The 14,494-nt window shown below is 45.2% G+C and overlaps 1 protein-coding gene across 1 annotated transcript in view; it reads right to left on the minus strand.

The window, feature by feature from the left end:
* Nucleotides 1–319: 319 nt before the first annotated feature.
* Nucleotides 320–14,494, minus strand: part of Ankrd55 (ankyrin repeat domain 55) — a 98,107-nt gene continuing 83,932 nt past the window's right edge. Inside the window, exons 10-11 of the mRNA XM_032898896.1 lie at nucleotides 3,006–3,098; nucleotides 320–829 (exon numbers count right to left, since the gene is read on the minus strand). Of these exons, the coding sequence (XP_032754787.1) occupies nucleotides 708–829; nucleotides 3,006–3,098 (215 nt within the window). The 3' untranslated portion in view covers nucleotides 320–707. The remainder of the gene's footprint in view (nucleotides 830–3,005; nucleotides 3,099–14,494) is intronic.

Below are 14,494 nucleotides of genomic sequence, written 5' to 3' on the forward strand. Positions count from 1 at the left end.
CAGATCTCATGACCCTTTTTTATTATTGGGGCCATCACATGTTCTGAAAACAACAGAAGGTGGAAACAATTAAATAACAAAGAAGAGACGTAAACACTGCCAAGTGATTTGGGTTTTAGCCAGGAGCTGACAATGTCAGAAAATATTTTGCAGAAGATTGAGCATTTCGAAGTCACACACTGTGATTGCTGTGGGAATTTAGGGCTGTATTTTAATTCAGCTGTGTCAGGGCGAGGTAGAATGGAAATAAATTTGAAAAACAAGTCTAGGATTTGCTTTTCTTCTTCTTTTTTTATTCAGCAAAGCATACACTTAAAAATATACATAAAATCACCAAATAAGAAAAACAAAAACAAACAAAAAACAAAAAAAACCCAGACAAAGCAGCAAACATGGCACAAACATAAATGAAACGTACCTAAGCCTTCCTTTCAGGTGTGTATTTTGTTTCTGAATTACAGTGTGTTGAGGGCGGGGGGGTCCACAGAAACTCATAGACTGGGTGATGTTTGCACACCTGGAGATTCTAAGTGAGTATTTAGGAAGTGTATTTATTTGAAATGAGGAACCTTGAATTATAAAACCGTAAGTGGCTTGTAGAACGCAGCTTACTAAAATTAAGACTTTGCTCATATAAACTAGAGTAATCTCACCCTTGGAAAGTTGAAAAATAAAAGTCTTCTATATTTCCACAGAGCGACCTGCAGTCAGTTCTCGTCGTGGGTGGGACTGGAGGACCACTCGCTCTCTTCAGCTGGTGGGTCATGTCCCCTCTGGCTTGGAATCGCTGGAAGCACCCGGTTCGTTCTCAGGGGTTCTCCAGACAGAACTGGATTGGAGAAGGGGGAGGGGATAGAATGAGAGACATTTTGAAATTTGCTTCTCCCAGAGTTGCCTAGGGGATGGTTCAGGAGAACCCTACGATTTCTCAGGAAGTGGAAGCACAATTCTAAAGGAGCCTGTGCGGGTGGGAGCTGGACTAAGGAGAAATGCTGTGTGTTCCTATCTAATCAGGCTTACAACACGTCAACGTCAGGGATTTGAAAAATGCACAAATACAAGAGTGCAAGCTTTGATCCAACATGCTGTGGTTGTGTGTGCGTGCCAGAGCTCTCTCTGGGCTGGAGCAGCTGAGGGTGACCAAGTTAGCACATGGCTCTGAGCAAGCCTGGAGATGTTTGCTTTCATGCAAACCTCCAAAGGTTCTCAGGTTTCTTTTGGGAAGGGCTCGGCTTGCTCTATTTCTTCTGCACTCAGCAAAGTCGATTACATATCTTTGTCTTGTCTCCTGGAATTTAATTGTGAAAGCCTCTCTGGCTTCTCCAGGCCATGTTCAAGTCCAAGCCAATTAAAGGAGAGTACCGACTTGAGTTTCCCCCATTAAGACACCGCTCAGAACCCTCACTGTGTACAAGTCAGTAAGGGTGGGCAGGGGGTCAGTCTGTCCAGTCTGGCTTCCCGCTTCTAACTCCTCCTCTGGATTAATGGCTCCAGTTCTGGGTTTACATCACTTTGAAAAATGACCACTGTTTGACTTATGAGTTCTTGAACTCTTGGTTGGCCCCATTCAAACTCTAGCCTGGGGTAGAAAGGGCATCTTGCCTAGTGACTCTGTGTAAATAAATATGCCAAGTGTCTTAGGCTTGCAAGTATGTTGTCTCACTTAATCCCTTGACAGTCTCCTCATGATGCTATTGGTGCAGCCACGGAGGAGAAAGGTTTAGGAACTTGTCTGAAGTTGTTAGGCCAGTTCTAGAATGATCTAATTCACAACTGAATGCAGAAGCTGTTCATGCGTGTGCGTGCATGTGTTAAACATGGTGGGACTGTGTACAAAGAAGAAACTAGATTGACATCTGGTAAACGTTGTTTGTCTCACGAGGCAGCTGATTCTCTATCCTTTCGAGCTTTTTCTTTTATTAGACAGTATCTATCTGGCCCAGGCTGTACTTGAACTAGCTGGGTAATGTAGGCTGGCCTCACGTTCTATGTCTTCTTGCCTCAGCCTTTTGACTACAAGCCTGAGCCACTGTGCTTAGCCTCTGGCTTTGTTCCTGAATGTTCTATATGCTACCTAAGTGATGCTGGAAAAGTCCTTTCTGAACTTAGTTTTCCTGCCTGTGTAATGGGAATAGTGGTTAAAAAAAAAAAAAAACCTACCTCCTAATGTGGATGTAAGGATACATGAACTCAGAATTTCTAGGTGTTTGGGGCCCTATAATAAACATAGCAGGTTTATTATTTATTTGGGCTCATTCGGTTGGAAGGTTTCTGGTCTGAGGGAGTCCATTTTACATTATGAGAGTTTTACATAAAATATTGTGACATAAATAAATACAGCTGACTAAAGAAAGTAAAAGAACCGTGCATGCTGGGTAGGCAGGTAATCCTACATATGAGAGGCTAAAGCAGGAGGATTGAGAACTTAAGTTCAGATTGGGCTGTACAGCGAGACCGTGTCTCAAACAAAACAGAACTAAACCAAACCAAACAAACCAGATACTTCCTTCCGGCTTAGGAACGTTTTGGGCTGGATCCCACAGGGTAGGGGAATCAGTCATCTTCAGAGCCCTGCCCCCGCCCCTCCCCCACCCCCTTTTTGAGACTTGTTTCCTGTAGCACAGGCAGCCCTCAAATCCCATCATTATAGATCCAAGACAGGACTTGAACTTCTCATCCGCCAGGGTGCTAGAATTAAAGCCATGCCCCAGCACATCCAGCTTAAAGTACATTCTTAAGGACATTAGATAATACGGAGCCAAATAAACTCCTGCTGCTGTGTTTGTGTTTCAAGCAAAATTCCCTGAAGGGGAGAGATTATGTTCCATTTATTTATTTATTAGTGTTTATTTACCACCTTCTAGGTCCTTTGGGGGATTGTCTCTGTGCACAAACATTGGCACCCAATGGTCTTTATAAAAATAAGGTGAAGTCCTGGACCTGATGAGTTTGTCTAGACCTGACACGGCTTGCGGAGGGAGCCAGGCAGGGGCTCCAGGACTTACATTTTTGGTCCGGCAGAGGTGCCAGGCTGTTCCGAGTAAGGGGGAAGTCTCTGACTTTAGGTCTGTTTGGGGAGAGATGCTGGAGAGCTTGCCCTGGGAACAAATGCATACCCGTTAATCATCAAGACTTGACCAAAACAGACTACAGCGTCCGGTGGACGAGACAGTCATAAAGTTGTTGAAGAGCCCCTCTAAGGGACATGATGACGTGATGACAGTCATAATAGCCACACTCTGTTACACACCACTCATAGTCTAAGTGAAAAGGCACTGGAAGGAGGTGTTAAAAACAAAGCAAAACACATTTTATTAAATTTACACACCCATGGAAATGTCCCCAAGGGAAAGGTGGATTTTTTGTTTTACTTTTTTTTTTTTTTTTAGTTTTAGTTGTGTGTGTGTGTTGTATGCATGCACTCATGTGTGAGTGTGCAGTTAGCCTTTTGAGCACTATTACTTAGGCATTGTTGGCATTTTGTCTAGGCTCTGTCCCACACTTACCTGGCAACAGCCAGGAATGCCTGACTCATTATAAAAGGGGCTGCTTGCCCTCCCCCCTCTCTCTCCCTCTCTTTCTCTCTCTCTTTTTCTCTTGTTCCCTCTCTTTCTTCTCTCCTCTCCCCATTCTCTCTTCACATGTTCATGGTCTCTCTCTCTCTCTTTCTCTCTCTCTCTGACTCCTCAACTCCTCTCCCCATACCCTAAATAAACTCTAGTCCATACTATACCGGCATTGTATGCCTGGTTCCTCAGGCAGAAGGGATGCCTCAGCGTGGGCCTGCAGAGGTAGCCCCTTTGCCCACAACATAACGAACCTCCACCAAACATATCCCTGATTTCCTTTTTATAAAATACAACAAGCATGAGCAATTCACCATGCTTGGCCTCTGGCTTTGCCCCCAGTTGTGTTACGCGCTACCTAAGTGGTCTTTCTGTCACATAGATCCTGATGCTAGAACTCAGGTTATGACTTGATAACAAAGCACCCTTCCCCACTGAGCAGTCAGCACCCTTCCCCACTGAGCAGTCAGCACCCTTCCCCACTGAGCAGTCAGCACCCTTCCCCACTGAGCAGTCAGCACCCTTCCCCACTGAGCAGTCAGCACCCTTCCCCACTGAGCAGTCAGCACCCTTCCCCACTGAGCAGTCAGCACCCTTCCCCACTGAGCAGTCAGCACCCTTCCCCACTGAGCGGTCAGCACCCTTACCCACTGAGCGGTCAGCACCCTTTCCCACTGAGCAGTCAGCACCCTTCCCCACTGAGCGGTCAGCACCCTTCCCCACTGAGCAGTCAGCACCCTTACCCACTGAGCAGTCAGCACCCTTACCCAACTGAGCTGTCTGGTCATATCCAGAAGTCATTTTTCAATTGAAGTAATTTAAATACAAAGTCATAAACAAGCACAATTAGTCATGTCTCAGGGCTAAATGTCTAAACTTTGAGGTTGGTAAATCCTAGTCACACAGATTACAGCTGTCACCTCCTATCTCCACATCTCTGCTGAGTATGGGTGATGGCCAGGCTATCTTTTTCCTGGGAGAATGTTTCTCAATTCCTGCTGCACAGAAGATAAGGTAAGCTTAGGTGAGGTTACCGATGCCTTAGCCACACCCAAGTGGATAAAACCAGAATCTTTGCAGGTGGAGCATCAGATTTTCACCAGCTCACAAGTGATTCAAATGTGCAGTCATGATCAAAAATGGCTGACCTACAAAGGAACTGAGGGGTGAACATGGGAAATGGCTTTTTTTTTTTGAGACAGGGTCTCTATTCTGTTGTAGCCCTGGCTGTCCTGGAGCTCATAGGTGGATCAGGCTGACCTCACAGAGATCTACCTGCCCCTGCCTCCCAGCTGCTAGGATTAAAGAGAGGATGGTTACGTTGTTGGGGCTTTATTGAGGTTTTTATGGACACCCTGGTGCTTTGTCTGTGGCCATAGGGCAGCATTCTTTCCACCACAGAAATAAGCAATCACTGATTTTGAAGGCTAGTTGTTAAAGATTCAGCACATCACTAGTCACAAGAGATGGACTTCCCAGACATCTGGAAACAGAAGGAAATACAAGCGACTCTTAAAGGGGCGGGGTGGCTGGAGAGATGGCTTAGCTATTACAAGTATCTGCACAGCTGCTCACGGCTGTTTCCAACTCTAGGTCCAGCTCTTTGAGCACTGTGCATGTGTGATACACATACTTGCAGGCAGAACACTCAGACACAGAAAAAAGGTAGGTGCTGCAGAGGTGGCTCAGTGGTGAAGAGCACTGGCTACTCTTCCAGAAGACCCAGGTTCAATTCCTAGCACCCACATGGGATGGTTCGCAACTGTCTGTAACTCCAGTCCCAGGGGTTTCCATACCTCCTTCTGGCCTCCTTGAACATCAGGCACTCATGGACCCAGGCATGCATGAAAGCAAAACACCCAAACATATAGAAAACATAAAATAAAAATTAAAGAACATGTCCATTAAAATGTTGCTTAAGCCCATTTTAGACAATGGAGTAGAACGGTGAGCAAGAATCCCATCTTCAACATCAAACAGCAAATGGCATTCTTTCTGCTTCTGGCTAGGTGGGTGGGTGGTCTTGCTTGAAGTGACATAACTACTCTGAGCCCCAATTTCCTGTATGTAATTTTTTTACAATATTTTTATAACTTTACAACAACAGATAAAAATAATTATATCTGTCTTTTCCAATTGTCCTGAAGACTGAATTGGAGAATAAATACAAGGTCAGCCTTTAGAGTTCAAGATAAAGTACGCCACTCAGTCAACCCCAGCACAAAGAAAACGACAAAACCACCCCCCTACACACAAACACACACACACACACACATACACACACGCGCGCGCGCGCGCAAATAACGTTATCGTTTGCTGAGCAGTCTGGTAAGGAACCTGACTACAGCAAAGTTCAGAGTTCAGGCTTTCTATTTCCAGAAAGCAGTCCTGAGAATAAGAGGGCTGGTGGGGAGGAGGGGTTGGGGACCAGCCAAGACTCCATCTACCCAAGTGACTCCAAGGGGACACTATGTGTGCCAGTCACCTAAGCGATGCCTTATCACAACAAAGGTTTGTTTCTGTGGTTGATATTTTACCGTTGTATTTCATTCTTTTAACCTTGAAAGTAAAAGGACCCCAGCACTCATTACTTAGAGAGGAAACATTCGTATGTAGAATTATATTAAAGCCAGTGGGGTCATGATTGAGGAGAAATCCATTACTAGGTAATTATGGATACAATTTGTTAGGTGCTCACTATTGTCTGGGACTGGGAGAGCTGGGGTAGGCATGGTCTCCTCACGTCTTGATAACTATTGGACCCTGTGGTTTGGAGGGATTCTAAACATGTTCATGGTCTCTTTCTGGGAAAGGACAGGAACTAGTCTTTAGGCTAGCTGTACCTAACCTTAAAACTCACATCCGACCTCCCTCGGCATTGAAGAAACGTTGCTTGGATGGGAGAGTAGTAATCTGGAAGGTCCCCTGCTGGCCTTCTGCTCTTTTCTGAGGGACAGAATGGAGCTGTGCATAGCCCAGAGCTTTTATTAGTGTGTCAGGCACCTTCGGGAAACACACTCCTGAGGAACAATAAAATAATGAAGCCAGCAATTGCCTGTTTGTAACTCATGTCTGTCCTTACAGGGGCTAACAGTTTACACAGGATCCTGTTGTCCCTCAGGAAGTGCTGTGACGGTCTATGTAAGGTTGCCTCAGTGGAAGGAGGGCTTGCATTATTTCCTATGCGTGTCCGATTACGTCTTGGGGAATGTTTCAGGCCTAAGCCCAATGGAAGAGCTGGTCTCGAGTCCTACAGGCTTCACTGGTATGTTTGCCCCTTCCTGTGCAGCTCCAAGACCTTGGGCAGGTAAGCTAACCTCTCAGAGTCTCAATCTGTAGAGAGCTTCATCTATAAAGTAGGAGATGGGAATAAAAATCGCTCTTCCAGTGAAACTGGTGGGAAGTGTTCAAAAAGGAGGAGCCACCATTTAAAGGTGTTTCTGTGACCTTCAAACAGAAGATGCCTTTTGACCTGATTTTTTTTTTTGTCTTTTTTTTTTTTTTTCCTGAGAAAAAGTCTCCCTTTTGAGAAAGGGTAGCCCAGGCTGGCCTCCAACTCAGCCTCTGGGAGGGGGGCTGTCACTGTGCCCAGCTTGAGCTGGCTCTTAAAATACTGTAGGACTCTGTCACACATGGCAGTTAGAAGCTAAAATAACGTAGGCCAAGCTATCACAACAGTGGTAAGGTAGCAGATTTTCAAGGAACCGAGAGCTAGACTGGGAACTGCAGAGGTGGTGTGGCGGGGGGTTTGAGATGGCAGGTCCACTGCTCCTGGTGAGACACAGGCTAGCCCATACCTGTGAGGGCTATCCTTACCACCAATTAAGAATTTGGCTTTTGTTCTAAAAAAACTGCTAATGTGTTTAAACCCAGGAGGGGTCAATGGTTCTAACCTACCAAACCGGAAAGAGGAGTGCATTGTTGCTGGAATTATCTAGAAAATTCTGGAGAAAAAAAAAAAGTTGTTTCTTAAGGGAAACAAGGAAGTGGGCTGAATTTTGGGGTGCTTTTTTTTTTTTTTTTTTTTTTTTTTTTTTTTTTTTTTTTTTTTTTTTTTTTTTTGTGACCGCTCGTAAACAACCACAGTAGCAGAAAATACCACAGCCCCGTCCGTTCTGTTCCCTTTTCTCTGCGCACTCCTGGCAATGAATTAAGCTGAGGCACTCCGGATTCCAACTCATTAGGCTAAGTGCTCATCACCATCGTTCGTGCCACCCACTGACAGGTCTCAATAAACACTGAGCCATCATCCGTGCAGCCGAACGCTGGGGCTGCTGAGCAAGCACAGGACAGCATCTGCCCGGAACTCAGCTGCACCATTAGCTCTGTTAGTGTTGCTGAACCCAGGGCGGAGAGAAGAGACCGTGAGAGCCATCGGTACTGGTACAGAGCTATGCCATGGCTTCACCACATCAAGGCTTGCCATAGAAACCGTGAAATTTTAACCTGCCTAAAACAACAGTTTCAGCCACTTTAGCGAACCCTTTCGATTCTTAAGCAAAATTTACTGGTGTGTAGATGTATGTATGCGTGCATGCATGTGTGCATTTATATGGGTGTGTGTACTTGGGCCAGAGCATGTGTGTGGAGGTCAGGGGACAGGCCTGTGGGAGTGGGTTCTCTCTTTCTGCCTTGTGGTTCCGAGAACCGAACTCAGGTCACCAGGCTTGGAGGCAAGCACCTGTACCTTCTGAGCCCTCTCACTGGCCCATTCCATTTGAGTTTAAGGCAAAAGACTCAGTAGTTCTAATAGCATTATACCCAATGGTGTTAAGATACCCACAGAAGTAAAGTTCGGAAGCTAGGGAAATCTGTTCATTTGGGGACAACATAATTGATAAAGAAAATTTGTAGAGAATTGGTAAGCTTGCTAACAAATTCAGTGTCAATACTTAAGAGCGGGAGTGCTGGGTTCAAGTTCTAAATACATCACCAATGGACTGGAACATCTTTGAGCAAACCATTTAACTTCTTTCTAGACTATGTGAATTATGACCAGAAAGGGCCTATGAGACAGACACATCGCAACCCCCATGTCTTGATGGTCGCCTGACACTGTAATACAGAAACACATTTCTTACTTCGCTAATCAGAGCTCATCTGATAGAGCACTCTAGGTCCCTCAAACAGAGGGAACATCAGACACATTTGTTAAACTCACGATAGAAAAGCTAGGAAACTAAATGCAAGCCCTCGATTGAGGGAGTTTGCTCTAGCCATGGCTGAAGGGATAACAGGAGGAGATGATGTTACCACAGCCCAGAAACGAAGTGAGAGCCACTGCACTGGGCCATGTTTATGGAGGAGATGAAGCGGGCAGAGTTGCCATGGAGACCCACTGAGTTTCTACTCTCATCCTCATCCTCTCTCAGTGCTGCCTACTGGGTGAGACTACCTGAAAACACAGCCCTCAGAAACACAGGGGAGCAGGAGGAAGACTTGCACTGGACACACTTCTCTGTCCCTTTCCTTTCTTCTCTTTGTGGGGAGGGTTAGGAGGATAGTGAGACAGGTTCTCTTAGCCCAAACCAACCTCTGCCATGCTTTGTAGCCAAGATCTTCAACTCCCGGGTTCTTCATGCCTCCTTCCAAGGTCTGGAATAATAGGCATGCGCTATCAGAGGCAGTTTCCTTCCTTCCTTCCTTTCTCCTTCCTTCCTTCCTTCCTTCCTTCCTTCCTTCCTTCCTTCCTTCCTCCCTCCTTCCTTCCTTCCTTCCTCCCTCCCTACTTCCCTCCCTCCCTCCCTCCCTCCCTCCCTAGGTCTCACCATGTGACCTACGGTATATTAGGCAGCCCCAGCTTCCTGAGTAGCTGTGACTGTACTCCAGCCGGAACGCCTGGCTTGAATCTCATTATTTTAAAGATAAAGGTCATTAACAGGTTGTCTTTAAGTTGCGGTGCTTAGCACAGGGACTAATGACTGGCAGGTATGGTGTCTCACTCCCATATTCCCAACACTTGGGTGGCTAAGACAGGGGGATTGCTGTGAGCTTAAGGCCTGAGCTGCAGAGTGAGACCGTGTCTCAAAAAACAAAAAGCAAATGAGTAACCCCCAAATCAAAACTAAAACCAACCAACCAGACTCAAACAAGAGGCCTAGTAGCATCTGCTAGTCACTGTTTTGCTTTGTCCATAACAGCTCAGTCTGTTCCTCTGTGTGTGTGTGTGTGTGTGTGTGTGTGTGTGAGTTGTGTGTGTAGTTCTTGTGAGTGTGTATGTGTGGTGTTGTACGAGTGTGAGAGTGTATTTATGTAGTGTGTGTGAGTGGGTATATGTTGTATTGTGTGAGTGTGTGTGTGTACATGTGTGTAGTAGGCGAGAGTGTGTATGTGTGTGAGAATATTATTAATGTGTGAGAGTGTGCAGTATACATGAGCGTGAGTCTAAGTATGTAGTGTGAGTGTGTTTGTGTGTGAGTGTGTGTGCTATTAGTTATGCATATTCTGCATGTATGTGGGCACTTGTGTTCATGTGCATGTGATAGTCCAAAGTTAGTGTCAATAATTATACTTGACCATTCTTTTATCTTATACTTTGAGGCAGGGTCTTGCAATCAAACCCAGAGCTAGATGATGTGGCTAGTTTTCCTAGGCAGCTTACTGTTTGTCTCCCAAGGCCACCGCAACCACCTAGTATGTACAGGGTTTCTAGGGCTCCAAACTCAAGCTCTCACACTTTCTGTCAAGCACAGATCCATATCCCCGGCTTTCAGCTCTTAATCTTAACAGCTACCCACAACCCCATGAGCTATACATTTTTTCCCATTTTTCTTTTTTTTAAAAAGATTTATTTATTTATTATATGAGTACACTGTCACTGTCTTCAGACACACCAGAAGAGGGCATCAGATCCTATTACAGATTGTTGCGAGACACCATGTGGTTGCTGGGATTTGAACTCAGGACCTCTGGAAAAGCAGTCAATGCTCTTAACCACTGAGCCATCTCTCCAGCCTTCTCCCACTTTTCAAATGAGAACTGTTATGGTTTGGGGATTGAAATTACCTTCAAGGGCCATTTCATGTGCTGAAGACATGGCTGTCCATGGAGCAATATGCAGTGACGGGGCTTTTGAGGAGTGACTAGTCCATGGGAGACTCATAATCTGCCACACTATCAAGATGCGATAGAAATTTAGGTGAGATGGGATTCAAGAGAGTGGGTGCTTGGAGCCAGCTGTGGCCCTAGAGATGTGTCTGTACTTTAACCCTTTCCAGGCTGTCTGTGAAGTCAAGCCATGTCCCAAGAGTTATGCTGGGGGTGGCGGTAGAGCGCTTGCTTCCACTCTGGAAGCCCCAAGTTCAGTTGCATAACCTGTCTCCCTCAAAGCTCGTTTTTAGGTTAAAGACTTTTAAGGAGATCTGTGCTTTCATCACTCACTTTTCTTAAATGGCTCCTCGCTATAACTAGCACGAGTACGAATCGGTTAAAATAAAACAAGTCAAAATAAAACACATTTTTGCTATTGGTACTGTTCATTTCTTCTGAGTCCCTTGACGACTTCCATGTCTCCTTTCCACTGTTCTGCAGGTCAAGGACTTCACTCATTACTTCTCTGGGGACTAAGCAAATCCCAAAGCAATTACATCAGATGTTCTGTTCTTCAAATGACGCAGACATCTTTGGATGGTATAACAGGCGGAGTCTACTAGTTTCCTACCCAATGTCTACTCTCTTTCTTGTCCCTTAGAATCAGAGATCTAAGTTGGAGGCCAGAACACGGTAACCAGCTATAAATACTACAGTTCTCAGTCCTCTTTGCAGACAGGCAGTATGAGCATGTGATCCAAGTTCTGGCCAGCCAGATGCAAGCAGAAGTGCAGGTCTTGTGGCAGAGGACTCCTGAGAGGGAGGCCATTGAGGTGGGAGGCATCCTTCCACTGTCTTCCCTCCTCTTGTGCATCAGCTTAGACTGTGAAGTGACCCTGAGAGCAGAAGCTAGAGATCAGGCTGAGGGGCGGGCAGATGGAAGGAACCTCTGTCTCTGGTGATCTCGTGTCCACTGAAAGTCTGGGAAATGCCTACTTCAGACTTACTGCACGTGAGATGAGGGCTGAGCGCTTGGTAGGCGAGCGTTCATGGAAGGGGGCCTTAGAATTCTAAGTGTGTATCTACTGAAGCCCGAATCTCATCTTTTAAGGACTCAAGAGCAACTCAAAATAGCAAGACTGAAGCCTCGAATGCTCTGTGGGAGAACAGCATCCATCATCAATGACAGCAGCTGGCCTAGGCTTAGTGACACTAGTTGGCTCTCTCCATTTTCATTTCTTACTAAGCCTCCATGATTCCACCCCCTCCCAGTCCTTCTGTGAATTGTTCAGAGTCTGGCTGAAGATGGCCTTAAATTCACTCTATAGCAGAGGCTGGCACTAAACTCCCGATTCTCCTGCTTTGACCTCTGCCCCCTCCAGTGGTGAGAACATGTGTCATCACACTCAACTACTTACTTACTTCTCACGGACCTTAAAAAGCATCAGTTTTGTATTGGGGCATTGTGGTTCATGCATAAAATCCCAGGATTTGAGACACTAAGGCCGGAGGATTGTCATGAGTTCAAAGAATACCCGGTCTACATAGGAAATCCCAGGGATACAGAAAGAGACCGTGTGTCTCAAAACCAAATGAAAACAGAAGTCCACTCTCAGATCATGCTCACAATGTCTTTATGAACACGACTTTGAAGAGTCGTGAGGCTGGATGACACGCACACTACTCCTCTCGCCTCCAGTCGCCTTTCCCCTGGCTCCTAGATCACCAGCATCTATACCCCATAATACTCTCAAACCCTGGGCAGCCTGGGGGAGGTGGCCTGAGATTTGGGTTCCTGCCTCCTTGCTTGGTCCTGTTGCCAACCGACCCCAGCAATTTGGTAAAGATCAACGTGTCATTTTGACAGCAATTAAGATAGCCCTCTCCCTATTTTTGAGCCAGGGTGTAAAGTTGTGGCCTTCTGTTCTAGGTAGCTGAAGCCAAACCATACTTATATTAAATGGACAGGAACAGAACAAGACTTCCAAGCTTTCAAAGGAAGCATGATTAGCGTGGCCAGGTGAACACCGACTCCAAAAGGAAGGCTCCATTGAAGCCTCAGCAGCCACCAAATTGTCAACGGTGGCAGAACTATGTGTTCCCTCTCTACTCTTTGGCAGCAACGGCATAAAAATGTCATCCATGCCACAGGCCAAAAAATGTCAGTGCTCTATGGGGTAAGCAAAATCTGGAGAGGCTTATCTCATATGTAAACAAATAGCCTTCACGTGCACATCCATAATTATCCTGTACTGAAAGAGTTACATACACATTTAAGTACATGAGAAGGAGCCACATTCTTCTTTAAAAGCTCCGTTCAACAAGCGCACGCGTTGATGACAAAGGAGGACCCAGCATGCCATGTATAAAACAGGATGGTTGGGAGAGGAGGGGGGTTTTAGGATTTGATTGCCGTGACCATGGCAACTCTTACAAAGGAAAACATTTAGTTGGGCCTGGATTACAGTTTCAGAGGTTTAGTCCATTCCTGTCATGGAAGGAAGCATGACAGTGTGCAGGCAGACACGGTGCTATACCAAGAGCTGAGACTTCTACATCTGGATCCAAAGGCAGCAGGAAGAGTGAGTGACACTGGGCCTGGCTTGAGCATCTGAAACCTCAAAACCCAACCCCGGTGACACACTTCCTCCAACAAGGCCACACCTCCTAATAGTGCTACTCCCTGGTGGCCAAGCATTCAAACACATGAGCCAATGGGGAACATTCCTACTCAAACCACAGCAAGGAGTGGCTCAGTTGGTAAAGTATCCTCAAAATACAAGGATCTGTGCTTCACTGAACCCAGGCAAAGTTTCTGTATGTACTGTTGTAATCCTGTGACCCCAGCACTAGAGAGGCAGAGTCAGGAGAGTCCCTTATGTTCACACCAGCTGGTCGAACTTAATTGGTTAACCCCAGGTCAATGAGGGACCCTGTCTCCAACAGGTGGGTGGTGTTCCTGAGGATGACATTCAAAACTGTCCCTTGACCGCCAAGGCATCTGCATACATTTGCACACACGTGAATTAAAAAAATAATTGATGGGTTGGAGAGATGGCTCCGTGGTTAAGAGCACGGACTGCTCTTTCAGAGGTCCTGAGTTCAAATCCCATCAACCACATGGTGGCTCACAACCATCTGTAATGAGATTTGATGCCCTCTTCTGGTGTGTCTGAAGACAGCAAGAGTATATTTATATATAATAAATATAAAAATCTTTAAAAAAGTTGATAAGAAAAGTTCCACCTCCAAACAGAAACATGACCCTCCATACTTAAAAAAAAAAAAAAAAAAAAAAAGAACTTGGTTTTTCCTTTTTCAAACATAGACAGAAATGTGGGTTAAATAGATATATAATTTTCTCCCTGTAACCCTACTGTAAAAATACCGGAAGTATATTGATAACGAGTAGGTGATATAAATAATTCTGCATAATACTGGGAGCAGTGGCACCCAAGAGTACCCTGGTCACACAGGGCTAATCAGTAACTGTCATGTGAGAATGTTGGCTTCAATTTTTCAAGAGAAACTAGAATTTTTAGGGATTTTTTAAAATGTAAAACATAAAGTTTTAAATACTGGCAATTGATTCATTCAAACAAAAACCAAGGCACTGTGTGAGCGAGAAAAGTTGGGAAGTTGTATAGCCTCCAAATCCCATATAAATTGAATTATTTTTTAGTAAAAATAAGAAGTGGGCAAGGTAGCAGAAGCTTATAATTCAGCACTTGAAGGGTGAAGGCCAGAGAGGAGTCAAGGCTATCTTCAGCTCGGTAGTAAGTTCTATGCTAACCCTCTCAAAAAGCAAATGGCGAAATAAATTACGGAGTATCCATGTTATGTATAATGAGGGGAATATTAATGTATATGAATAATATTTGTATGTATATAAAACGTAA

The sequence above is a fragment of the Rattus rattus genome, chromosome 3, assembly GCF_011064425.1.
Source record: "Rattus rattus isolate New Zealand chromosome 3, Rrattus_CSIRO_v1, whole genome shotgun sequence".
NCBI lineage: Eukaryota > Metazoa > Chordata > Mammalia > Rodentia > Muridae > Rattus > Rattus rattus.